The sequence below is a fragment of the Chaetodon trifascialis genome, chromosome 10, assembly GCF_039877785.1.
Source record: "Chaetodon trifascialis isolate fChaTrf1 chromosome 10, fChaTrf1.hap1, whole genome shotgun sequence".
In the NCBI taxonomy this organism is placed as follows: domain Eukaryota; kingdom Metazoa; phylum Chordata; class Actinopteri; order Chaetodontiformes; family Chaetodontidae; genus Chaetodon; species Chaetodon trifascialis.
The window spans coordinates 6222160-6249329 of NC_092065.1; the positions used below are offsets into that span (position 1 = coordinate 6222160).

Here is a 27170-nt window from a genome sequence, read left to right on the forward strand (position 1 = left end):
TTGTGTAGCGGCCATTGGAGTGGTCCCGCTGAGTTCTTGATTACGCAGTAGGCTGCTCCCAAGGATGCCCTGTTATTGTGAGCTTTAAAAGCCAAAGGCGGTTGACTCTGAAGTCTTCATATAGGCATTACCTAAAGGTCAGAGGCCATGTGTGTGTTTGTGTCTTCTTTTTTTTATGGGTGTGTGTGTTTGTTCCTCCTCTTTAGACTGGCGAGGCTTGAACGCTCTGACACCATTCGCTGCATAAAGACCTGCCAGCCCAATGACGTTGCCTGTATTCTGGACCCCACGCACTCAGTGTCCCACACCTTCATCTCTTTGCCCACCTTCAGAGAGTTCACAAGACCAGAGGGTAGGTACAAGTGTCAGTACTGATGGCAAAAATTTTGGCACAATTGGGACGGGCGAACATGCTCATCAAAAGAATGTCGCTTGGACAATAATCAAGTCTTAACAGACTGATACCACTCTCACACTTGCAGGATAATTCTGAAACTTTAGCTAGCAATTGGTTAGCTTATCTTAGCATAAAGCCTGGAAACGGGGAAACAGCTATCCTGCCCATGTACAATATCCACCTATATGCTCCTCTAATGCTCACAATTAAACATGTTAATTCATACAAAACCTGAATTGTAAAAACAACAATTTGCATGTGTGAATTAGTGTGTTTTTGAGGTGTTGGAAGGAAGATTTATTACTTTTCCCCTGTTCCCAGCCCTTATGGTAAGTTAAGCTAACCAGCTGGTGGCAATGATTTTTTATTTATGCTACAAATATGAGAGTGGTATCGACCTTCTTACCTAACTTGGCAAAAAAAAAAGGGGGGGGGGAATAAGGATATTTTCCAAAATGATTAACTCTTCTTTTAAGACTTGTTTGTTCCCCAGGGAACTTTCTTTCTAGGAAATATGAATGTTCACAGAATTGTTGATCTTGTAAGCTCCCTTGAAATTTCTCCTGTGCTCCCCTCCACTCACCCCCAAAAAGGCCCGTATTTGAGGCTTCATTTTTTGACAGAGCATCCTGTTACGATCTCTGGAAACAACGAATTTTAAGACAGCATGATAACTTGTGGTTTGTTAGTGTCAATGTGGTCCTCAGCACTTTTTTCCTCTATCTCCTGTAATCTCTGAGTGCCCATCACATACATTTCCTTGCTGTTGCCAAAATCCATATGACTACCTATGACCCCAAAGTAAGCTATTCCATGATGTTCTCCATACAGTCCGGGCTTGGCTGGCCCACACCAGAGAGTAAGTGCCATGCTGGTTGGATATGAGTAACCACGGTAATCACACACAGACAGTGACAGCTGACAAGCATCTATTGGCCAGCATGCAGTGCATGTTTCAGACACACTCATGCTCAACGTCACGGGGAGTTAAGCTCTTGTCATTTCTCATAAGCTCTTGTTTGGGGTGTAAAGGACTCAAGGCCCCTCAGTTGAACAACAGTACTGAAAAGCCTCAACCTTCCTGTGACCCTCTCAGTGTACAATAAACACAGACCCTTCCATCTCTCATTTTATTGTCTTTCTTTTGGAAACAAAAAAAAGGGGAAAGCAAGAGTTGGCACGTGCTTGGCGGTGCAATCCCAGTGTGATTATGAGGGTTTAGGCTCCAAAAGCTTTTTGTGTCTAATTGTTATCTTCCAACAGAGATTGTTTTCCTGAGAACCACGGTGCCGGCTTACGGGTCCTATCACTTAGGCAGTTACGACGTCAAGTTTGACATCCTGGAGGGCAATGTGGAGAACGCCTTTGACATCATCAAACGCGTAGAGAATGGAATGTATGTGGGTGAGTACAGGGATTGTACTTTGCTTTGTGTGTTGTGAAGTCTGGATGAGCCAACTTAGTGCAAAAATTTGACAGTAACAGCTTTAACATGCAGCCTGTACCACCCAACAGCCCGCGTGACTGGAAATTGCATTTTCTTTTTGACAAAGGAGGTGGTTTTTCTTACCTAATTTCTCATTTTGGAAAATACGTATGTATTTTTTTTTTTTACAAATCAAACTCATATGTGCACACTGAGAAGGGGCAAAAAGCGCAAAAATATCCCATAAGCAATGTCTGGACGCCCTGACATAAGTACATCTGACACGGCCCGTTATGGTCTTTGCCGTGTGGTGGCATCATGTATCTGTCATCTTCATTGGGACTGTTGGTGTCTGTGTCTTTGTAGAGTTGTCCTCTGAGTGGCTCTTTGAGACAGACGAAGGCCTGTTTCTGTCTCACCAAATATTTGGCATCACTTTTCACGGCCTTGTGGTTAAACAAAGTACCATTTAATTCACTTATCTACGGCTATGCTTATTCCAAGCAGATCATTATTTTCCACAATAACTTATGGTGGTCTGAATGTACAGGAACAGTGCATGAATCCACACTTGTGTATTAACATGCACATACGCATGAGTGATTGCAGCTGGCAAGCAGTTCATCATAACTACCTGTTCAGCGACTGCCAGGATGCAAAAAGAGCCCTGCACTACTTCAAGTAGGAACAGCAGATACCATCTCCAGTGGTGTGTAACAACAACACATGTTTGGGTGGAAGCCATTCCCATTCTTTAGTCTGGTGGTGACCCAAGCCTGCTGCACGCCTGTGGGAGAGCTGAACTGAGCCTCGGCCTTGGATGGATGAGGATGTTGTGAGTCCACGGATGACACATTGTTGGGCCCGTCTAGGTGTTTTTGTTTTGGTTTGCTGAGATGCAGGCAGGGTGGCAGTGAAAGGACAGCGCCTTCTTCCCCTCTCTCCGATGAATGAAGGGATGGCCTGTCAGTATGCACATCTGTCTTTACAGAATGAAAGGGAGACAGTGAGAGAGGAGGAGAGAGTGTGTGACTGTCACTGGTTCAGGCTGGATTGCGGATGCATGCACTCTCTTGTACACTTGCGCAGAAACAGATGTGTGCTTATCAAACGCACGCAAATTCACACGACATGAGAGAAAAATAAGAAGAACCAGCAATAATTCACATAATTCACTGTTAAATCAGTTATAATTATATTGTACTGTCTCATAATGGTATGTTTTTGTTGGAATGCACAACGCTGTAATTCCGCAGGAGTGATAAGCCTTATTTTGTAATATATCGTCTACTGAGTGTGTCTGTATGCATGTGTGTAAAGAGGATTTAGGAGAAATTCCCTGTTTATGGTGGTGCTCATTTGCAGGGGCAAGTATGTATGTGTGTGCACAAGGGAGGGAGAGAGAATAAACTTGCAGGGAGAGAAAGACAAAGTGAGAGACTGTGATTCAATGGAAGAGGAAAGGGAGAGAGAGAAAATATGTGCAGAAGTAATCCTGGGCGCTTTGCTTCATGTGGTTAAATGTATTGTTCCATTTCCCCACGCTAGGCCTCAGTGTCTCGCCGAGCATTAGAGCACTTAAACTGACGACCACATGAAAGGCCTGTTTGTGAGGAGCCACTTCTCTCCCAAACCCATTGGATGCTTATTGGATGCAGCTCTTGCATGTTAGCACCAGTTGCCCATCGCATATCCAAATTGAGGCCCTGTGCACTGGAGCCTTTGGTCACTGACTGCTTACTGTGAAGTGTGGCGTCCACGGTGCGATGAAGGCCCTCTTGGTTTTATTTAGTGGGTTGTGCTGCTGGTGCTTTGGCCCACAGATGTTGCTGTTGCGTAACCATTGTATGAGTCTCGCTGACGTGTCACTTAAGGAAGCTTAGTTTCCAGTATCTCCAGTGTCTCCAACAGTGGTATTACAGCTTGGTGGGATGTGAAGAGTAGCAGACATTGAGGCTCCACTAATGAACAAGTGCGTGAACTCAAACTAACTTTGGCCATTATTTTTGGCCACTTTTTGTGTTTTTGAGAGGGACAAAAGAGGCAGTTAGGAATCCTCAGAATCCGTTACTAACTTGAAAAAGTGTTTCTTAAAAGGTTTGATTGGCTGACGCTGTTTTCCGTTCTGCTCACTTACTCACCATTTTAAATCCAGTCAGCTGCACACACAGGCATGCAGTGTTTGCATAGACATACGCATATATGCACACACACATATAGGCACACGCACATATATAGGCTGACAGTACACCAAATAGTGTAAGAACTGTGCCACTCTTTCCTAGTTCCTGGCCATCCATCACTGGCTTTCCCACCACTGTCACATCTGGAAGACAACCCTGACAGCCTTACGCATCTGTGCAAACATAACCGGCCCTCAGCACTTGGAAAACATGATCAGAACCAATCAAACACTTACAGATTCCCATGACGACCACAGTAGCACAGTGGTGACCACACAAATCCCTGCAGGTATGCGCAGCAGATCCACCAAAGTTATATATATAATCCTCACAACAAAGACAACATTTGTGACACATCATGCACATATTTGGAAACACAAACAGAGGAGGAATGCATTACTCATGTCATCCACTTGTGATTAGGGACAGGTTGTTTGAACAGGGTTGATAATGGGATGATTGATTTTGGCAGTCAGCAGGTGGATGGATGAGCCCTCCCTTTGAAAACAGTGGAAAACAGTGTGGTCTCTGCGGGAAGCATGAGCTGAGTGTGGGGCTAAGCCTCTCACCTCTGACAAAATGCTGGTGGTTCCCCTCTTTCATAATCTGTCAGTGACATACATCATTATGGGGATCAATATTGTCTTTGACCACTCCCTGTGAGACTATCATAGGCTAGTGTAATTTTTCTTCATCCATCATGGTCGACTTGCTGAGCATGCATCCATTCTTTCAGCCTTGGTTTAGCCGTTACTTAATGACAAAAATGTTTTCCTTCCTGTTCACTGTGGCAAAAATTAACAGAAGCAACATGCATATCACTAATTATATGTGTTGAAAGTATTCAACAATCATGTAACTTATGATTGACTGACCGGTATGTATGCGTCTACATCGAACACAATGCAGTCAGTAGCCGACTGTGGAATCAAACAGTCAACACATGTTTAGTCATCCCTTGAATGTGTCCAAATCACTTCTCTTTATGAGTAATTACTTGTCATGAAGGAAGTTTACTGTAAGATTAATCGCAGCTGTCTGATTCTTTTTAGCACAAAAAAGCTTTTTTAAATGTAGTATTTCTGTTTATCATTCTGGAGAGCAGCAGATTTTACAGTATCCCCTTCTCATGAGTCATATCCATCCTCTGGAGAAACTGTAAGCCTGAGACGCGGCAGCTGAATTCCATTCATTTTTGAAATGCAGGTGGAAATATGCATTTGCGGTTTATATCCTGTCCTCAGAATAAATACCTTTTGCATTGCCACTGGCACGGGGCTGGCAGCCAGTGAGGCAGCCAGCAAGATGAACTGAAGGGAAAGTGGACAGTTTGTCTCTGCAGGTAGTCATGGTCGTCAGTGCGGCCGTCCACAGTGGCTGTTGGAATGTGAGCTTACTGTGTGAGACATGACTACTTCAGAGCCAGTGGAGCTTGTGGCTCTGGCTTGTGGCTGTGCTGGTGGGGAGCTGAAGACAGCAGTGGAGATAAGCAGACAACTAGCTCCTCTAGTTTGAGTGGCTGTCATTGGGATGAATCATGACATTGGCAGCAGAGGCCCCACCAGAGTGCGCCAAGCCCACAAGGAATCCTTGTCTGTCCCACAAGAGATTAGTACAGTACAGCTAATCAAAACAGGGTCTTCTCCACCCAACAATCCCACAGTCAAACACACAATGCCCCCCTCGGGTGGTCCTCCGACATCAATGTACTGATGAGGAGACAGTGATGCAGATGTCATGCTTGCAGAGACATGCCATGTACACAGTCAAAAAGTCACTGGTGTGTACACGTATAGTACATATTACTGGGAATAAAACTGTCTTAATCGTTCATCCATTACACTTAGCGACCTTGGTTTGGTGATCTGTTTAATCCCTACTCGTCATTACACTTTGCTGTCTGGCACTGATTTTTAGAAAATGTTGTTTCAAGTTCACATGACTCACAAAATTAATGCTCATGTAGTAACATGCCAAGATAGATAGCAAGGTACCTAAACAGCTTAGAAAGACATGGCACACTTTCTTCTATTTATAATGTACATGGAGAACATAGTATAAAATCCAGATTTAAAATGCAAACAAAGCAGGTTTTCATCTCATATCCTTTCCATTTAGTCTACTTTGTCAAGTCTATTTTCTGCCCCTTAGTTATGGGTCTTTGCTTTGAAAGGTCACTTGTAATATAGTGCAAAGGTTGTGGTAAAGATAATGGTGCATGTTATGTCATCTCAGCTGCTCTGGCCCACAACTGCTAAAACAGAAAGTCCAAGAAAAGAACAAACCAATTCCCTATGGCTGCTTTTCAATGATGTCACTACCCAGTGAGTGACACTGTCCAACAATGACCCATGGGCCATTTGAGAGATCTGTAACTATGACTCGCTGTTAATTGACCTTAAAATATCAAGCCACATATGCTGGCCTTTCAGAGCAGGGGTGGGCAGGGCTCCCACCCCCTCTTTGGAGTGGTCGGAGTTGTGTTTGGACAGCCTGACCTGACTGGTCATCCTTGTACCAGTGACCAGTGACCAGGGTGTAAACACTAGATCCGGTCCTCTCAGGGGCCTGTGCACTCAGTTTTCGTACAGTTGGTTATGTTGGCAGTTTGAATGGATTATATTTCAGCCATGCTGATGGGTTATCAAAACTGAAATTGGTTGCGTTGCTAATGGGGTAACAAGGGAGCTAGTTAGCAATTTCTTTGGCATGTCTCCTAGCTTTTATGGACTATTTGGAGAAAAAGTTTCAGGCAGTAAACAAAGAATGAGAAACCACTCTTTGCTGTCTTTATGTTCACTCCAACAGTGTTCAGCTGTACATCAGTGATATTATCGTTAGATACAAAACATATCACAGTTATATCCATAATAATGCTAAAAGATGCCCTCCAGTACCCTCTTTGCATACTGGAACTTTGTACACCACCTGGATAGTCTCCAGTGGTTTCACTGTAGTGAGCATGCATAGCGCCACAACCAGTGTGTCATTATACAATACTGTGGTGAGGCCAATGCATATTTTTCATTTGTCTCTGGTGTTAAACCCGTTCATTTTGGATTTTGTCATACACTTCCTCGCTGAGTTGTAGAAACCAGAAAACCCCGAAATTGTACTGTTTACATGTAACCCTTCAATATTGCAGCCGTCGTGGCCATGAAGGATGACAAATGCCTCCTGGCATTTGCTTCACTTTGTTTTGTGGCAGTGTCTCTGTTACTAGCATGCATTTATTTAAGGCTATTTTCTACTTAAGGGGCTACTTTATGGTGTGGCAGAAGGCTTTGGAGAACGGACAGATTGTACAGCTGTTTGTTTGATGGTGGCTGTTGAAGCCAGCACAGTCACCTTTGCACCCTGTGGCAGATACCTCAGTGAGATGGAAACACACCACTTCCAGAACTACAACTTGATCTGCTGCTGAGGTACCTCAGGGTTGCGGACAAATACTCTTTTTTTGCTCAGGAAGTTTCCGAGCTGAGTGAAATGACCCAGAAGTATCTAAGTGGCAACCGTGATCAGAGGTGGTCAAATTCTTTAGATGCTGAAGAGAAGTGCTTCAGTGCTTCCTTTGTAAACGTCTTTAGCAATCTTTAGCAAAGTACACTAGACCATCCTTCACAAAAGGAAAAGAGGTAATGCCATCCAACAATTCCTTGCAGTAGCAACATTTAATGCGATGCACCACTCAACATCTCCTCCTTTGCATAATTATGTAACCGTTGTCTTTTACTAACTCCTTATGTATTCTTCTTGAGCTCATGAAGTTTTCCATCCAGGCCAAGGAAAAGTGTTCAGGAAACGACATAGGATGTAGTTTTTTTGACTCTTGGACCGCAGCCGAGGCCTCAGATGACATGACCTTGCAACCCAGTCACAGGGCAAATTGTCAGCTATAGAATTTTGAAAACCTCACCATGTTTATTTATATGAATCTCAGGTGGTATGGTAGCCAATCAAAGTCAACCTGTTTTGTGGCTGTTGGCTTTTTGCTTTACAGCCCGGATGAAATGTTAGAGATGAGTGTGTGGTTGTGGTTTCACCTCAGGTTCATTCTGAGTGTGTTGAGGCCCAACTGTTAGCTGATGATTTCCCCTCATTGAGGATACCACTGTGCTTTTGATGGGAAGCTTACGGAAACACAGAGTCATCATGGCATCACATATGCTGAATTTAGTACCAAGCGCTTCAGCCCACAATGTAATGGCATAATCACCTTTTTCTCGCCCTCAAGGATGTGCAAAAAATAAGTTAGAGAAAGGTGAGAAGTTGAATAAAACATTTCTAAGGTGTTTACACAAAGCGTTTCACACATTCTTGGGTTTGATATCACGCCCAATTGCATCCCAGATTCCAAAATGTGAAGTGAAGAAACTAAAACTAAAAAGAAAAGAAACTGAAAAAAAAAACAAAAAAACAAAACAGTGAGCTGAAATTTGCTGATTTGGAGGATCCATTGGGCAACATAACAGAATTTCTGCTCCAAGCATAGTGCCCTTTGCATGTGCTAATTAGACCACAAACAAATTTACAAAACACTAATGGGCCTCAGACACATTCCACATATTGCACTATTTAGATGTCCTTAATAAATTTTGAGTTTAAACGGGATGCGTGTCTCTGTTTATTCATGCGGTCAAACAATCTTTAGGATTTTCATTGGAAAACTTACCATTAGTTGACCCTCATTATAGAGTGTTTAGTCCTCATTAGTTAGAGGCCACACTTACTGTGATTAAAAGAGCCTTAATGTGGACTGAAACCCATCTGTCTTTGCAGTGGTCCATATTGTGTTCATAATGATATCTTACTCATCTTCATTGTGCGCTTGCTCAACCCAGCACTGAAGCTTTTGAACTGGTTTTGTTTGATTTATGTATACGGACAAATCATGAACCTTCTGAACCCACTGTGAGTTTGCACTGGTCAAGTCAGAGTTGCGTGCCATCTCGATTGGCTTAATAATTCTCAGACTCAAAACAAAATCCAATCTGTTTTTCCATGTCAGTTATTCTCTTAATGTTGCGGCTGTTGTTAGGTTTAAGCAAAGGTTAGCTCTTTCTGATGGCGCTGACGCTTTGGAAACAATAAAATCTCAGTCCCGCTCCCTTCCATCTAGTGTCACTATGCAACAGAGTCCCAAAACACCAAAACAAAAGGGCAACCCTGGTAGAAGTGGGCCCCATTCCACACTCCTTCAAGTGCTTATCGCCGGAATCTGCTGGAATCTGTTGTGTGGCCACAGATCCGAATCGGAGAGGGCCGAAAGAGCCAAAGAAAGTGACACAGAGAGGGAGACAGCAGTTCATGCTCCCATTGCTTGCCCCTCCCAGAGTTAAAGATGGATTCCTGGAGGAATGCCTCCATGGCTGTATTGCGTGACTGTGACTGCTCCCCTCCATCAAACACATGGGACTCATTTACCCTTGTGGGCCAATGTGATGGTGCCACAAACACCAGGCCCCCTCAGGAAGGGAAGAGAGGGGAGGAAGAGAAGGAGGAGAATGAGTGGGTGGGGGATCTGCCATCATACAATGCCAGTGTCCCAAAGGGTGCAGCGGATGGCGAATAATGGATCATCATTTGTCCTGTGGTGAGCAACGACCAAATGGGTTTTACTGCTTTATTATAAGTACCACAGAAAGGAGCCTCATAATTCAGACCGATGGAGGCAGTGATCTGTCGTCATTTTTAATCCACGTCAAGTTAAACTCTTTAGTCACACCACTGACTCAGTTATGAATAAGAGAAACACAAGAGGAGGAAATGACAAAGAGAAAGAGGACGGTTGAAGGTGTGATAGGAGGACAGTGTGGTAATTGTGCTGCCTGACTGCACTCTGGCGATGGCTGTTCAAACAGGCCGGAGCTGAAATGTCACCAGCCCTCTGCAGAGAAAAGGCCTGCTGACAGCCTGTATAAACACTGGCATTTTTTTCCCCCTGTAATCGCATGTTCACTTAAAAAGAGCACCCAATGAATTCCATGGGCATTCAGTAATGCTCTGTTCCAGTGTGTTTATTCTCCCATCTGTTTTACCATGATAGAGGGTGTTTCTTGTCCATTGAGAGAGTGGAAGGTGGGAGGGAGGAACTAAGCTCAGATTCTCACGGACAAACTTGACAGCACTGGACTTTGTTTAGCTTGTAAACACATTTAGATATTCATCCAAAGGTTAGGGTTAGGGCCACCAGCAGAGACCATGGCACACCTGAAGATGGGTAGGGTTTGGGTTACAGGTAATTTTTGTAGTATGTGATACCAGCAAGAAAAGAGAGACTGGTTAGATGTGACACCCTTTGTATCCTCTCTCCATGGAAGAAGATACCTTAAAAATTACTTGCTTGCTAACCCTTGATGGCCTTACAAGATGACGTAGTCATAGGGTCAGTATTCATTGGAACTACCAAAGAAGTAGCCTCTATGAAAACGCACACCACCATTGTAGCAGCTTCAGTCCTCTGTGTTTCAACTCTGGATGTTCTGACACAGTACTTGTTGCGCACAAAAGTAAAAAAGTCTATATGTGCAAAGTGCCACGCAACCCATGTAAACAGCTGCATTGAATAACACTGAAATATACATAACATTCACAGAGCTGTCAGATGTGCGTGAGACTGACAACTGAAGAATGCATTTGAAACACGCCTGGGCTTAGATAGCTTGTGAGCAGGACGCTGTTTTTGTAAACATACTGTTGAGCTATTGAATAACAACTGTGATTTTTCAATGCATTGAGTGGTACAAACAAAATTCCATTGGCCTCGATGGGATGGCAGCAAAGTTTTTAACACAAAACCTCAGCACTTAAAACTGTGACTACAGTATATGCATTTCTAGATGCCACAAAGGGTAAGTGAGAAAAAATATTCTGGGTGGCACTTTAAGCCAGGAGCAATGCAGACATTCAAAATCAAATCAAAAAGATCAAGCATGAAGAGGATTTTATTTCTGAGGAAAGCTTTAATGTTGGCTTATTGCTGCTTAACCATTAGGCTTCAGAGGGAATGACAGAATTGACAAATTTATGTTATCAGTGAAACAAACCAAAGACAGGCTACTGAAGTACTATTTAAAGTACTCACTGTTTCCCTGTATTGTTTCCCTTTGTTTCCTTCAGGTGTTGTTCGTCAGGTGAAGCCTTTGATTGGTCCACTGACTACAATACTGAAACTGTCCATGCGCAACCTGACAAACCAGGGTGACTCCGGTCAGAACATCATCAACGTGAACGTCTTTGTCTCCGAGTTCTGGTTCTGAGAGATGGATGACAAATTTTACCACATGTATTAAGACATCCACTGTCAACACTGTACACATTGGTTTTGTTATATCAAAGCATAGCTCAGTGTCAAAGTTTAAATGTTACGTTTGATTATGTTCGACAGTTTCTGAGATGAAAGGCTACGAGCTGCCTCTAATGAGAGCGTTACACTTTGTTTTGATGACAAGCTCAGCCTGAAGTGCACTCCTGTGCAGTGGGCATAATGGAGCTAAATATGGAGAAACTTTAAGTTGGAAAAATATCTCAAAGAAATGAGACATCCAGAATGTTTTTAAATTGAAAGTGCATGCTTTTAGAAAGGTCATTAAGGGATATGATGATTCAACAATATTATTTGAATGACATTATAAACCTTTGTTTTTGTAACATTCACTTTTCCTTTTCTTACTGTATGCATTGGATGAGGTATTTTTTCTATGGAATAAACACTATTTTAGTTACAGTATTTGTTTTTTGAGTTTCCTCCCAGTAACGTTTAAAGTTTAGTGTTTGAATTTCTTACTGAATTAACACATGTGGGTTCAGGGAGAAAATGGCGGTATGTATATGTTTTACAAGCCATGAGAACAGAACCATGAAGAGAAAATAGGGCCCTGTTGAAACTGCTGATGTTCCCTTGGCTGGCGTAGAATTAGAAGGCTGCACTTGATCAAATGTGTATAAGTACTTACTTCATATTATAAACCTCATCTGGCTGAATGGATCGGTCATTAGAATTGTTTTACTTGTCTGTTCTTGGTTACTCTCCCTCATGTGATGTCATGTTCCAGTTTTCCATCTCAATGTGGGCATGGGAATCTGTTTTACAAAATAAGTCCTCATGCCTGTATGGTATACATATATACGTGTACATGAACAGCATCTCCTCTGCTTTGACTTTCTGATATGTTAGCACAGATTTATGAGAGGTTACCAAGAAACAAATGAGCAATTCAGGAGTTGCCAGAGTCTAGGGCTGCATCCAGAATCACCCCATATTTGCACAATACAGCAAAAAAAAGTAGCGTCCATGGGATGTATACTACTTTTTGCTAACAATCCCACAATAGAGTGCCTTACTACACCTGCCTGTGATGCCAAATGATGCTGATTTGCGGTATGAGTGTCTCAATCTCAATTCTCTGCTCACTGAGGAGACAAGGGAACAGTGAATGAGTGAATAGTTTTGTGTTGTTTTTTGCCAACATGCTAACTGAAAACTTGCCCTTTAAAATGTAAACACATGTGAAACGTGTTCTCATCACATGAGTAATTCAATATAATATCACTTGGTGTACCCCGGTCATGAAAACAGCATGACTTGTGCAACACTCAATGAAGTCATAACCCAATGACAGGAAACTTGATGATGATAATTCAGACATGTCAATATTAGCTAACAAACAGAGGCGTGCAAATATAACTATCTTAGCCAGTGTGCTTTTATTCACAGCGGTCTGTGGAAAGCCAGTTTCCAGGGTGACATTTAGAACATTCTGTTTATTTTGCACCCAGTGATATCTGTTGAGGGGCAGTAAAGATGTATATGGACAGCTTGTCCTCAGAATGCCCTCAGTCGAGTTAAGAGCTTTGACTCAATATACTCTGTGCATGTAAACACGCTGACTGTGGGTTTGCACTCGGGGTCTTTGTGTCATTTCTGGAGCTGGGGGAGGAAAGATGTTCAGAAAATCCTCTTTTGGTGGAGTGACTAAGGAGGGGGAACACAGTGGCAGCAGTAGTTAGAGACCATGAGCATGGGTACCAGCAACCACAATCCTAATTACATTGATCAGTGAACCAGAACTCTCTCCATCAAAAATGGGGGGACATCAGACAGAAAGCGAGCTGAGCACGTCGGTAACGGCCTAACTGTGAGGCTGTAATCATCACTGTGGCCGGGCCCAGCCAAAGCCTCCCAATGCTTCAAAGACAATGGAGGAGGATGCGCATACATCAGGATCTCAAGTTGTCTGCCGTGATGGATTTTAAGGCTCTACTGAAGGGGGATATCCTCTTCAGAGGAAATAGAGGCCAGCAGGTCAGCCTTGTGGTCGACATGAAAAGAGGGAAGAAATGTTGTGTGTGTGTGTGTGTGTGTGTGTGTGTGTGTGTGTGTGTGTGTGTGTGTGTGTGTGTGTGTGTGTGTGTGTGTGTGTGTGTGTGTGCGTGTGTGTGTGTGTGTGTGTGTGTGTGTGTGTGTTGTTGACATAAATCTGTTTACACACTAACAATGCAGGGACTCTCCTTCCCTGTGGGGACAAAACGCAAGTCCCCATAACATAAGTCATTCCATTTTAGACTGAAGACTTGGTTAAAGTTTAGGATAAGGTTGGGTTTATGTTAAGGTTAGGGTAAGGATTAGGGTTTGGCAGGTTGTGTTGATGGTTTTAGTTAGGGTGAGTCTCCAGGAAATGAATGTATGTTTATGTAATGCCCCCAAAAGTGATGGAGACACATCTGTGTATGTGATGATGTTTGCTATAGTATATGTTTTCTAATGCTACCTCACTTTGTGCTAAGACAGGAATGAGTAACCAAACTTACATAATAATAAAAATAATTACAAATGACCTGGTTTGGAGAAAAAATTAATTAATTAATTAATTAATCCAGGAAATACACAGAACCCTGCCCTGGCATCTGGTACATACTCATATCTGTCAACTTCTATGCTAATCAGAAGAAGAAAAGCATTCATTTTCCTCTGTCCTGAGTGAGGAGAGGTACAATTTCTGTGAAGAGCTGCACTGCAGAATAAAGGCCACTTTTGTACATTTTTGTACGAGATGGAAAAAAAGCTGTACAGTGTCTATAGGCCACACAACACAAAACAAGTCCATTTCATCAGTGACTCAGATGAAAGACAGTGTCCTTTTCAATCACACTGTAGCTGGAGAGACACTTTAAATTGTCTCTGAGCAGCAAGATAAAACAATGCCTACATAATTGGCTCGTCCATACTGCATACCAAAATTGACAGGAAAACACATTGTGAGGACATAAACAGCTGAATATGAGCAACAAAAAGCCATATAGCCAGACTGTGTGGGAGGACATTACCCAGGAAAGGCCTGGCTGGCTCTGAATCTGGACAGTAAGAAAGGCTGGGGCAGCAGTCCCTAGCAGCATTACCAAACCACATACATGTGTGGGGACAAATGAGCAAATATCTTCTGCCAGATTCTCCATCCAAAGCCAAGAGGGAGCTGCTTGCACTGGAAGCCTATGGTATGACTAAGCCGAGTGGGCTTGATGAGTCGACGTAATGGCAGGGAGCAGACCTGTGTGTGTCTGCACTGTTTGTTTGTGTACTCTATTGTGGCACAATGGTGGTCAGGCCTCTCAATACAAGTGGTCATGGTGGTGTCTGGCCCAGAGTAGACAGGGTATGGGGCTGATCGGAGTCTGGCCCAAGGGCTGGTGAGGCAGACTGATCCAGACAGAGACCAGAGGACCTCAGGAGGCACGTGCTCAGCCGACTCCTGCACTCACCCACTCCCTCTTTTTCCTGGCGTCCTACCCCGGCTCCCACCGCAACACATGTTATAGGATATAAGTGAGTTCTTTTAATAAATTTGGGGGTATTTACTTTTTTCCTCTATTTTACAAACCACTGTTCCTCATTACCATAAACACAATTTTTTTTCTTTTAGATGGGTACTACCAGCTTGCTGTGGTTTTGCCCCCGTCTCCCTGACATTCTCATCTTTGCAGAAAACTTCATGTTCACAAAGATAATTGCCTCATTTATGTCTTTTAAATCTGAGAAGGTGATGAGTTTTGTCCAGATGCCCATTCGTTGCAAACTTGGCTCAAACGTTGTCTCGCACTACTAAATTACCATGAACTGTCTCCACTGATAATCACTTTTAAAATATATTTCACCTGTGTTCACATGCTGTGCTTTTGAAGGAAAGCAAAGTGGTGTTTCATGCAAGTCCAATAGATGGCAGACACATACAACACAACACTGCACAGCCAGAGAGTTTTAACAATGTATTTCCCCAGACAACTGTCACCACCTTACATTACAATGGCAGAAACAGCCAACCTAAGACCAATGTTTTTTTACTTTTCAGTAAAAAATCCCCTCATGAATCTAGCCTCTATCCAGTAGGAACGACTGTGCAATAAAATGTGAACTTACCGAAATTTATGCCCATCATTTTAAAATTTATTCCACTGGGACCTAAATAGTATAACATTAAACTCCTATAAGAATCTGATTTAAGCCTTACAAAGTGTTGGATTGCACAAATAACAATGTGGGAGTCTAATGTGAATGTTACGGAAAAATCTACTGGGACCTTCTACAAAAATAGGATCATATATGATTGGCTCCACAATGCTATATTTCATGACAAGTTCTATACAGTCTTTATGATATGGGACTCTATTATTGCCTCCTCTTAAATCAATTAACTCTTTTGAGGTTTAGGGTGATAGACAGTCCACCAATTACACGGGGGGCTCCACCTTGACCCAAAGAAAAGCACCAAGTACACAAGTGTGCCCTTCCATAACTTACAGATTTCAAACGTAACCGTTTACAACCACTACTGAACTCGACCTGTTGCCAGAGTACACAGTGGATCAATCACATTTGGGAATATAGACCAAGGCTGTACTCATGAAAATTCAACGTGCAGTCTCTGTGTTGTTACAAGCAGCTCAGAACACACTGTGACGTCCATAGTGCTTAAGTGGATACATATCATAGGGAAGGAAGGGAAACAAATCCAACCACATACAAGCGTGCTGTGACGGCCACCTAAAATAGTCGGTGACCTTCGACTGTAAACACATCTTTCCTGAAATGACACGGGTGATTTTAACGTGGCATGTATTTGTTACATATTTAGTCATCTTTTATTGCCTATTGCGACAGTTAAAACAAATGTGTTCTGTATAAAGATAAAAGCACATTGTTTATTGAGGAAACTATCCCTATTCCGTGACACGCTCGCTGAGAATTAAGTATCCAGTAATGGGAAATAACATTTCAAAAAGTGGAGGGCTGTTTCTTAAAAAGAAAAATCTGACAAGAGCTTGTCTGAGATGTTTTTCTGAAAGTTAAAGCCTTAATATTTATAGAAGTAAATACATTTTATTAACATTATAAGGCTCAAACGGCATTTTCCAGTTTGCCACAGCACAAATACAAGAATTTGAAGGGGACTCTAGTCCCACATCAGACCTACGTCATAAAGTAGCTGTCTGCACTGTGAAAAACTGGTCCAGGGGTTAGGCTTGGCCCTTGAGGACTTAAGATACACACTCTAACAATGACCATGATTTTAAAGCCTGCCTGTGAGAGGCTTCACTGACATAAGTGGCCTTCAGACCTCAAATGTCGGAGCTTTCATTGTATGTGAAAATGAGCTGGGAGTCTGCTGTGTCTGCCAAAGTGTTGTTTTGTCTGTTGGCTGAATACACACACCCAACTGTCACCTCTCAGTGGACACCTCGCACTGTCCCAGATGCCTTCAGGTCTCTGAGCAGTGACCAGACAGGGATCAAATCAGCAGAAAGGAGATTTGCTCTGTAAACACAGGGAGTTGTCAGTGGAGTTTGGCATTTTAGTTACACGGGAAACCATTACGCACTGTGTGCTTTGATATGAGGTGTCAAGTATGTAATCATGAGGAACTTACTTTGAGCTTGCCCTTTCAGTTTGTCACTCAAATCATCATTACAGTGGTCAGATTCACACCCAGGAATTCATCACTCAACAGAATGTGTAATGCACAAAGCCTTAACTGACGGGTTAGCAGAGAGATACATGAGGTAACCTCACAAAATGCAAGAAAACGGCTTTGGAGTCGCAACAATCATAACACCAATGTGTGAAGCAGCTTGAATAAGACAAAAATGAGCCTGCTAACATACTTAGTCTTAACCAATTATAGCCTGAAAAGGGAAGTGAAGAATAAATTAGCTGCTATGAGACAATGCAAAATCTATAATTGTTTTTGCCTGAGCTCAATGAGAAAAAAAAGATCTTTTTGATAGAAATAGTATTTATGGGCTAGTGATGGCAAAGCTTGATCTTCCAGAGCACATCTGTATGTCATTGTTCCTAAACCACTGTCTCTGCATACACTCAGATTTTAAGAAAAAGGATTCAGAGAATTAATTACTCAATTGTTCAGAGGCATCATCATGGGGAAAAGGACTTAAGGCGTCAAAAGGCACATTTTTAATTTGGTGACAGTCGCAACGTGTTTGCCTGCTCTCCCATTAACATCCCAGTATCTCTGCCTGCTCAGTGCTCCATTTTGCTCCCTGCATGACTACGGAGTGATTTTGGTTTCCAGGAACCGCAATGAGACAAAGGTCATCTGTGATATTAATGAGTGGAAGGCCTTTGAATCTGGCACACTGGCATGGAGCTTTTCTGTGTGACTAAATGTAGCTTACAATTGCCAATGATAATTAATATGTCACATTTTGTTTTTCACTGGGGTGTTTTCTGCCTTTGTAGCTTCAGAGGGTTGGGGAAATCCATCAAAATCTTTCTTGCATTAGTACTAGGTCATACACACAAAGTAGGTTTGGTTAATGGTTACCCGCTACAGTACCGGACGGTCTGTGAAGGTAACTTCATCACAACAACCCTGAGTCTGTACACCATACGTCTGTTGACACAGCAGTCACCCTTGTGAACACACACATCTACTTCACAAAATGCCTGCTTAAAGGACATATGGCCTACATTGTTGGTTGACCACTGTGATGATGTCTTTTTCTGTTTCCTCTCATGTCTGGATGAATTAAATAGATCAAGCCTTCTTTATTCCGACCTATTAGTGTAAAGTTCAGAGAAACCAGACTGGTTGTTAGACACCATATCCTGTGTTATGATGATGTTATACAAACTATGTATCGCACAGCTTTGACTTGTTGTGTGGTAAGGATAAAGCAGATGCTGCAGATAAGGTTCGGGTTAAGATGTAGTTAAGCCGGAGGAGACTCTGGAAGCCACTGAGTCACTGATCTCAGGGTTCTCCGATCCGTACTGAGCCCCGGGTCATTCTCTATCCCCTCACCCTCCTTCCTTCTTTATGCTTTGTTGTGGTCACTGGGACAATCGGTTACAGCCCAGCAGAATGGAAACCACTCAGTCCCCTGCTACAGCAAACTATTAAACAGAGGATCCAGTTACTATGACCAGTCTGGGAGGGGAGGCATCTTTAGGGGAGATTTAGTTCCACAGAATGCTTCACTATAATCCCAGTCAACAGAAAACATTTTTGTACAGTTATTCAAATCACTAACAGTGCAACCAGTGGAATTCCTCAAATTACGGTGACTACCAAGAAATGAGCTTTTATATGATGATTACTCCGTAGATCACTTCCACAGTCTTTGCTGTGTTTATTTCAGTGTAAATGTTGTGTTTTAACCAACTGTTTCCCCGGTATCTCTTTGCATTCTGGACTTCAGGTCAGAGTGAAAGTGGCTTCGATCCCAAAGCTATCAAAGAAATAGCAGAAGACAAACACAACAATGATGATGAAGTGGATAAACAACATTCCCTCCCGGAAACCCAATACAACTTGTTCCTGCGAACTGCTCTGTCTGTGTGTCTCGCTGAGGCAACAATGGTGATTTCTGTTTGAGTCTTGTGGGTTCCAACCCCAGACCCTGTCTCCCAGTTGAAGCGGCACAAATGGAGGGTCGTGGTCGCCGCGGATGCTTTGTTTTCCACAGTCCTTCTCACTGCTGTCCCGCCCGCGATGGGACCATCTGCCTTCTCAATTAAAAGGCATGTTTGTGCTCCACATTTGTTTGTGCTCACAGATGATTTTTTGTAATAAAACTCAGACTTTCTGGTATTTCTTGGATTCCTGGGTGATGACATTGCGCTTTGCTTTTTTGGGCTTGCGGCTGTCTCCCGTGGAAAATGTAGCTTGCAGAAACTACTAGCTGTTTTCTGGTGTGTCTGTGGGATGAAATGAAGAATAGAATGAGTCGTGCTGATGTTCTCCCTGCCACAATTAAGAGCAGACCCGCTGTGTGCTGGGGAACGCACAAGATGAAGAATCAGCCTTTGCCATCTCCTCTGAGACATGACTACGGGGACAAGTATGTCAGTTCAGAAAATGTCATCCATAATAGTCTGCTCTATTGTTCAGCATTATCATCACAGTCACTGAGTTAATAGTCATAAAAACGTTGAAGTATTTTTTCTGTGAGTTCCATTAAAATGTCATTCTATTAGGACTTGTTTTACAAATTGTTAGAACTGCTATTGTATTTGAGTGGCACAAAAAGTGTCCTTTACAGAGCAAGAGAAACAATGGTTTGAGAGGAACACTGACACATGTGCAGGAAAGCACATTCTAGGAGAGTCAGTGTCCTTTTGTGTGTTCTTCAAAATATGATTTCCCGAATTCAAGGAAATGTTATTCCGTTTTTACGTACATTGTGGATTTGGCAGTGGCTTTCTTTTGGACAACACTGGACTGTCGTGGGAGCTTCATGGACCACACACAGCCATTTGCCCAGAGCACGTTCTGGCCAGTGCCCACTTGCCTAGACATGAAGTGTGGGAAGAGGGTGGTACCAACAGTGACCACCGGTCACCCTCTGGATCAGTACTGTCCAACAGTTGGACATGCCAGGAAGCCATCCATTTGTTATGAGGAGACACTGAGAATAAGGTTTCAATTTATGAAAACAAGTATGACTAGTTTGAAATTTTTTGCCGATGTTGGGTCAAGGACTGAAGCGTACATGTTTCGGCAGAGAAATCAGCTGTAATATCATATTGTGATCTCATCATTCTGTCAAGGTTCCAGCTTTTGAATGACCACTTGAGCAAAAGTAGATAGATTTAAGAGAGCTCTTTATTTGAGAACGAGCTCATCGCCAATCAGTCAATGGTTTCAACAATTTATGGACACCGGCTGTGTTTTGAAATGGACTGTGTGTGTGGTATATGGTAACTGAAGAGGACAGAGAGAAGGCCCAGTTTGAACGCATTGTGGATTCAGAGGAACATTTGGTTGGCCTTTGCTAAGCGGCCACGGGGGCCTCTATAGCTTAATCTCAAGGATGTGCATTTGGGCTGCAGGGGGATGAAGCAATACTAGTTAATGCAAGGGTCTGTCACCAAACCTCCCACCGACACCACTCAGCAAGCAGTGTTATGGACAGATTTCTCGTTAGGGCATGGCTGCAGTGGTGAGGGGTCTCACTCCGTAATGATTTTAACATATGATTCCAGAGCTGTGGCTTTCTGCTGGGTTTTCTCAAGACAGTCATGGGTGTAAGACCTCCCTCTTGACTTTGATGCTTCAAGTCTCCTTTCCACCATTATGAATGAAGCATGGCACCATTTGGCCCAAGGGATTAGAACAATAATTATATTTTTCTCCATTGTTGTTCTTTTTTTTTTTTTTTTGGTTCAAAATTTGCATGCCAACCCCATGAAAACTATTGTCTAGTTTGTCTAGACTGTCTTTGGGGATATACTTAGCTGTCATCTCTCAGCACTCACTGACTGTCATCTCTAAATGTGCCAAATACTTGGCAATTGACTCCTCCACAAAAGTGCAAACCAGAATGCATCAAGACTGTGTTCAAGTGCTGAAACTTTTTCTCAAAGGCCTGTTGAAATCCTCCCTGCACAGTCTAATATATCAATGTTTTGTCTTTGAGCAAAACAAAGAATTAATAGTTATAAAGTTAACTGATGTCAATTTCAACAGGAGTTCTGCCATCATTGTGGTAGCTTCTTGACATTTAGATAGATGATGAAGGATAACGTGAGGTTTCCATTTTCATTGATTTTGAAGTAAATAATGTGTTACAGATTGCATGCTGTTGTTTCTGTACATTATATGTATACAACTTACATTACATTACATATCAGCTGACTATTATATCAGGAAAATCTGACATGAAACCATGTCATCCTTAAATTAGCTGTGTCAAACATCAAGCCAAGAAACATATATCTTCTCTAGCTCTGAAATTGCCATCTGGGGCATCAACTTTCATCCTTGCATGTACTAAGTCCTTCCCCTGGAGGATCTGCAGTTACATAAACATGGAGTGTCTTATGGGGTTTTATAATTTTGTTATTCATACTGCATGATACAATCAACCATAAGCCAGCTTGGGTGCAGTGCCATGAATGGTAGGAAGAATATGTGAGCAGTAAACATGAGAAGGTCTGCTCCATTGACAGGAATTCCACTTTCTGCTGCTGCTGTGAAACATGGCATACCTAATTGTACAGTGGTCACCCACTCGGTCTAAATAGGGTTCAAGACCACACAGTACGATGCAGGCCCACTGTAGGAAACTCTCAAAGACGCAGGAGGAAACTGTGAACTTACTTCACTGATTGTTTTGCTTTGGGGTGATCCATCTGCATAAGATCTCAAAATACACCATTTTCCATTTATATCTGTTGCATTGCTGCACTTACGTTTGTGTACCAACAATGCGTTGGCCATGCACTTCACAGTATGGATCCATGTAACCAAGGTCTATTCCTTGATTGAATAAGGACACTATTTTAATGACACTCCTAATCATACCCAGCAACATTTGTGAACCAGCACACTCTTTAGCACTTGAGGATGGTGACCAGGAAGTGCCAGAAAACATAGAAGCTTCAAGACAAAACAGATTCATGACTTGGACAAGTGATAAGGAGGTGAGAAGATTTATGAGGTGATAAATGGTGCGCTTGCTCATGAAGCTATGGCCTCATGTTCCCCCCAGCATCTCTCAACAACAAAAAAAAGGAACAAGTGGTGTCTTGGTAGTATGTGGATTTTACTCTATCACTGGCCAGCCCAAGTTTAGATCACCCCCCTGCTGCTAATGACACATTCAAATTAGCTGTGGTTAGGGTTTTCTTCAAATACACAGCTAGATTCACACAAATTCTTCTCCCCACCTCACCTCTCTCTGGTCTGGCCTAAGAAAACCACATACCGGGGTCACTGTGCTCTCCTCAAGCCAAACCAGACCCATAATTTTGCTTTTGTTTCAGATGTAGCCTCAAAGCCTGAAATATAAAGACCCAGGCCAGCCTGGGAAGGTCAGTATGTAGAAGAAAAGAGCAAGATAGAGAAAGAGAATGGGAGAGACCGAAATAAAAGCAAGAATGAAAGAAAGTCAGAATGAGAGAGGGGGTTGAGAGAGAAAGAGGAACTCAAGAGCGCTGGTGAGAGCAGGGTGGTTTCCAATCTGTTGAGGAAGTCTTTATTATACAGTATGTGTGTGGACAGGAAGAGCTGTGTAACGAGGAGCAGATCTCGCCAAACCACTGGCCATTACTGACCACTGCTGACCATTACACCCAATGAGCTTTAACTATTTTGGATCTGTGCTATCTCCAGGTTTACAGAGTACTTTCACACTTTGGTGTAATCTCTCGATGTGACATGAGATCAACTTACAACTTCTTCCCCATAACTCCTTCCTGTGCCAGCCACTGACTTTAATATAGCTTAGAATAATAAAACAAACGTCTTCTCATGTATGACCTTATAAAATGAGATGACTCAGTTTTCTTTCTTTTTTTGACCATGCTGTTTATGAAGACAGAAAATGACTTTTCTGCCTCATATTGTCTCAGTGCATGCTGAGTGATTTATTTTTGTCTCAAAAGTATGAAATAGCCCCCCCATGACCCAGCAAATAAATGTTGGTAATGGGCCACCATAAATTGGGTGTCTTTGGAAATTATATTTTTTAACAGTCTAACGTACGTAATCGAGTTTATTCTGTGTAGTATTCTTAATGTCAAAGCCACTCCAACAATGGCACTATGTATATACTCCCTCTTCACCAAATTTATACACAGCTGACATTTAGGCAGGCCAAACCAGAGCTCCAGTCATGATGAAACAAGTTTTCTGCCAATCACCACCTTGTGTTAAAATCAAAAAGGTCAGAATGCACACACCATAAGGCTTCCATTGTAGCGAATGGAGAGGAGTGGAGGTGGTGTGGTGTGGGGGTGATGGACTGAAACCCAAAAACCTCAACCTCCTTTTAAGAAAAACAAACCAGTTTTATTTGAGAGCCAGCTAGCGCATTATACTCCCCTGACCTCAGGAAGCTTTCCCTCTCAGTCCAGCTCTGGACACACTGTTCCAACATCAGGGGACCGGGCAGATCTATGACACATGTGATGGCCAAAGTGTAGTGTGGCCCTGGCCACAAATCCAGCAACATTTGGCCCCTGGAGCCTTGTTTCGTGGGAAGCCGACGCTCTGACCACAGATGGACAATAACATGGTTTTTGCTTGGAGCGCATTGGTTTTTTGTATATTACGTGACATATTGCTTGGCTTAGCATAACCTATTGTAAAACTATCCATAATCATTCAACCTCATGGGGAGATGTTGAGTAATGGCAGGCAGTGTAAGTATTTAGGGCAATGCAATGGAATAATATTGCAAGAAAATATATGGAACTTAAATGTAAACCCCAGCTAGTTCTGACTGCCCCAAAGATTGATGGCATTGTATTACTGCCATCACCTGTCAGTGTTGGAAGAGATTTAAGTTCATAATTTTATAATAATGCAACTGTAAAATCTTGTATGTCTTGACATAAACTTTAGAGTATCCTCTCGCATCATTCTGCATGAAGAAAACATTATGTCACAGTGAGAAAATCCCTCAGAAACAAGCTACCTGTTTTCATGGTTACCAAATATTCTTGCTCTTTTTGTTCTTGAGCGACTGTTGTGTAGGGGCAGCAGGTTTTTATTTTAGCAACAGTTTTGTTGGGCTATCCGTTATTCTGTTCCATGAAACGCTGTGCATACCTCTCTATCAAACAATGCACTGATTTTATCTCCTGCTTGACAGAAATGCCACAGACTACAACTACTTTTTTCTCTGCCTTGTCCAGCCTTGCACTGCTGGATCGAGTTCCTTGGAAATCTGTTTTGGAGAAAGACGACATCTGGAAGCCTTGGTGCTGCTTTCATAGTAATTATTTATGTTCTGAGACTACTGGCGAGTCTAATCTTGTCATGTTTTATTAAGACCTGTATTAAAGAATCTACTGTACAGTGAAGAGTCCATGACAGATCTGCAGGATACCACCATGGGAAGTTTTGTAATCAAAACTGAAATGCAATGCAGAGGAATTTTCTGAGTTCTCACTGTATACAATCTACTCATGGCCTCCGATATTGAGCATGAAACACACACATGATGGCATCTGGCTGGTCAGGCCATGTGTTAAATCCAAGGTCAGTGAAATTGCCAAAGCTCAGACATATTGTAACATACTGTACACACACTTACTGCACTGCAAAGTAAACAACCTTAAATGCAGCCTTTCGGGCAACAATTTAATCCCGAGTGCATTGCTACCTCTATTGTGAATTGTTTATTTCTAAGAGGGAGGTTTGCTGTACCTAATTGCTTCTGACAGAGTGCCCTGCGACAAGAAACCACACAGACATTATGTGCTGGTAGAAATGTATATTTGTCGGCATTATGATTTATTTTGCCTGCGTATGGTAAACAAGGCGAGACAGGCGATTCCTTCCTCTCTGAAACCAAGCATATCAAACTGGATTCCATTCGTCTCCCATTTCATTTCATATTTCGTACAGCCCATTTGAACAATTGTGTTATTATGGCAGTGTAAATAGACCTTTGCACTGGGCAAGACTTCAGGAATGCTGATGATGTGTTAGCTGACACTATGCTGGCTGCAGTAAGCTAAAGCATCGTTTTTTGTAGATTGGTGGCCCCTGTGATAAGTGGGTGGTGTTTATTGCCAGCCAATCATCTGCATAGGCTGTCACAGAATGATTGGTCCAACTGTATCAGTGTCAGCATGAATTGAATATAATGACCAGTCTGGAATTGCAAATATGCACAGTACCATTCAAACAGCTGGCTCCTGAATCCAGGATTTTTTTCCATTAAGGCATTCTCCAATCATTTGCATTTACCACGTAATGTAGCGTGCACCTCTTACTCTAGAAAAACTTTTCGACCTTCTCGAAAATTGCATAATAACACCAAGGATATTATGGAGACAGGCCAGGTTCACATTACACGACTTTCAGAGTCCTTCTCATTTTAAACCATGATGCATGATAAACTACGATGCATCACACATAAAAAATGGTAAAATTTCATACATTATCTGCTTTCAGAATTTGAAGCTTTTTGACAGGACTGTTCGGTTTAGCCCTATATCCGACCCTCCATGCAGACATCTGCAGATTCAAAACAAACTGCAGGTCAAAGCATCAACCGTCATTTACTCCCCTTTGCCATGCCTTGCACTTGGATGCCTCTTGCCCAATTGTGTCTGCATTGTTGCAATGTGAATCTCTGCTTGCATTGAAATAAATCGCTTATTGTTTTCAAATTTGGGGGAAATCTTGTGAGAATGAATGCTTTGACTTGCAGACTACTCCCTGTGTCCGCTGCAAACATCTCCTCTAGTCCACTCTGACTGCAGTGATTTTACATTCTTGCAAACGTCAAGTTTAAAAAGTTGAGGTTGGGGAGATTGATAAGGTTTAGATATTTTCAGTAAACTGTTCACATTGCCAGAAATTCTTTGAATACTGGTACCAAAAACAGTTATGCACCCTCATTTTTCACTTCATAAATTCGGCTTACATAGCTGGCTCAAACCACAGTGATGGAGACCAATTGAGTATAGTTAACCTGGATCATGTGCAGCGTTTGGATTACCTCTTCTGCTGCTTCCTTCAGTGCCCTGGCCTTGACTACCCTCTTCATGCCCCCATTAAACTCCATCTAAGACCCCACTGGAGACCAGCCAAAGAATATACAATATGTAAGAACAGTGTAGACTAACCTACTGATGTGACTGCTTCTTCTTGCTTTTCCATGTATTTACTCGTTTTTGGTGTCTGAAAGGAAAGACTCACTGCACTGTGGATGCAAGATTGAAATTTCTTCAAATCTACTAATCATACTTCCACATTTCTTTTCTTTCCACTGTATCCATTTTGCTGTAAACCAAGTCAAAAATCAGGGGTCTGCAAGCACAGAGGCTTTAATGCAGAGCTCTTATGGTGTACCTGAAGGACAACCACAGTGTAAATCTTCTCCCCTGAGGAAGGAAATTCAGGATGTGGCTTTGAAGGAAAGCACAAGCGTGTGTGTGTGTGTGTGTGTGTGTGTGTGTGTGTGTGTGTGTGTGTGTGTGTGTGTGTGTGTGTGTGTGTGTGTGTGTGTGTGTGTGTGTGTGTGTGTGTGTGCGTGTGTGAGAGAGAGAGAGAGACAGAGTGCGAGGGAGAGCTTTGCACTCAACACGCATGCATGCATATGTGTCAGTGTGAGTGTGTATCTCTGTGTATGTGTGTGTGGTCCTCTTAGTGAGGTGGAAAATTATTTTTAAGTTTTAGTTAAATATTTGCTTTTCCTTCAAGTTGCCAATGACGTTTTTAGAATTAAAGCAGGACTTGACACTGGTGAGAGTGTGAATACTGAGAGTGGATGTTAATGTGGGATCCTATGAATGGGCAAAAGCATTACACAAAAGGAGGAGCAATCCCCAGGCTTATTTACTACACGAAGGGACAACAATTTGCAAGCAATTAAAGTCATGTTTATTTTCATCACAGGAGTGTTTGAACCTTGCCCCATCTAGATTACATTGAGAAAATACACAGACACAACTGCAGACATCACAAATGAGTAACTTGGCATGCGTGATACTATGGCAAAACCCAAACAAAAACCCAGGTTTGTTTAGTCAACTTGACCAATACTTTGCATTGTGGGCAAGTCTGTTTGGCTACGTTTCACTGCAACACAAAGGTTGTTGGAGTCTTCCAGCCTTGTAAAGAAGGTTCTGTCAGAGCTAACCGTATAGGAAAGTAGTCGTGGTGATTCCTCAATGTATTATGGCTTAGTT

General features: G+C 42.4%; 1 protein-coding gene across 1 annotated transcript in view; it reads left to right on the forward strand.

Annotated features, from left to right (window-relative positions):
- Window positions 1-11376, forward strand: part of fbln1 (fibulin 1) — a 29385-nt gene extending 18009 nt beyond the window's left edge. Inside the window, exons 15-17 of the mRNA XM_070972771.1 lie at window positions 207-352; window positions 1661-1801; window positions 11126-11376. Of these exons, the coding sequence (XP_070828872.1) occupies window positions 207-352; window positions 1661-1801; window positions 11126-11265 (427 nt within the window). The 3' untranslated portion in view covers window positions 11266-11376. The remainder of the gene's footprint in view (window positions 1-206; window positions 353-1660; window positions 1802-11125) is intronic.
- The last annotated feature ends 15794 nt before the right edge of the window (window positions 11377-27170 follow it).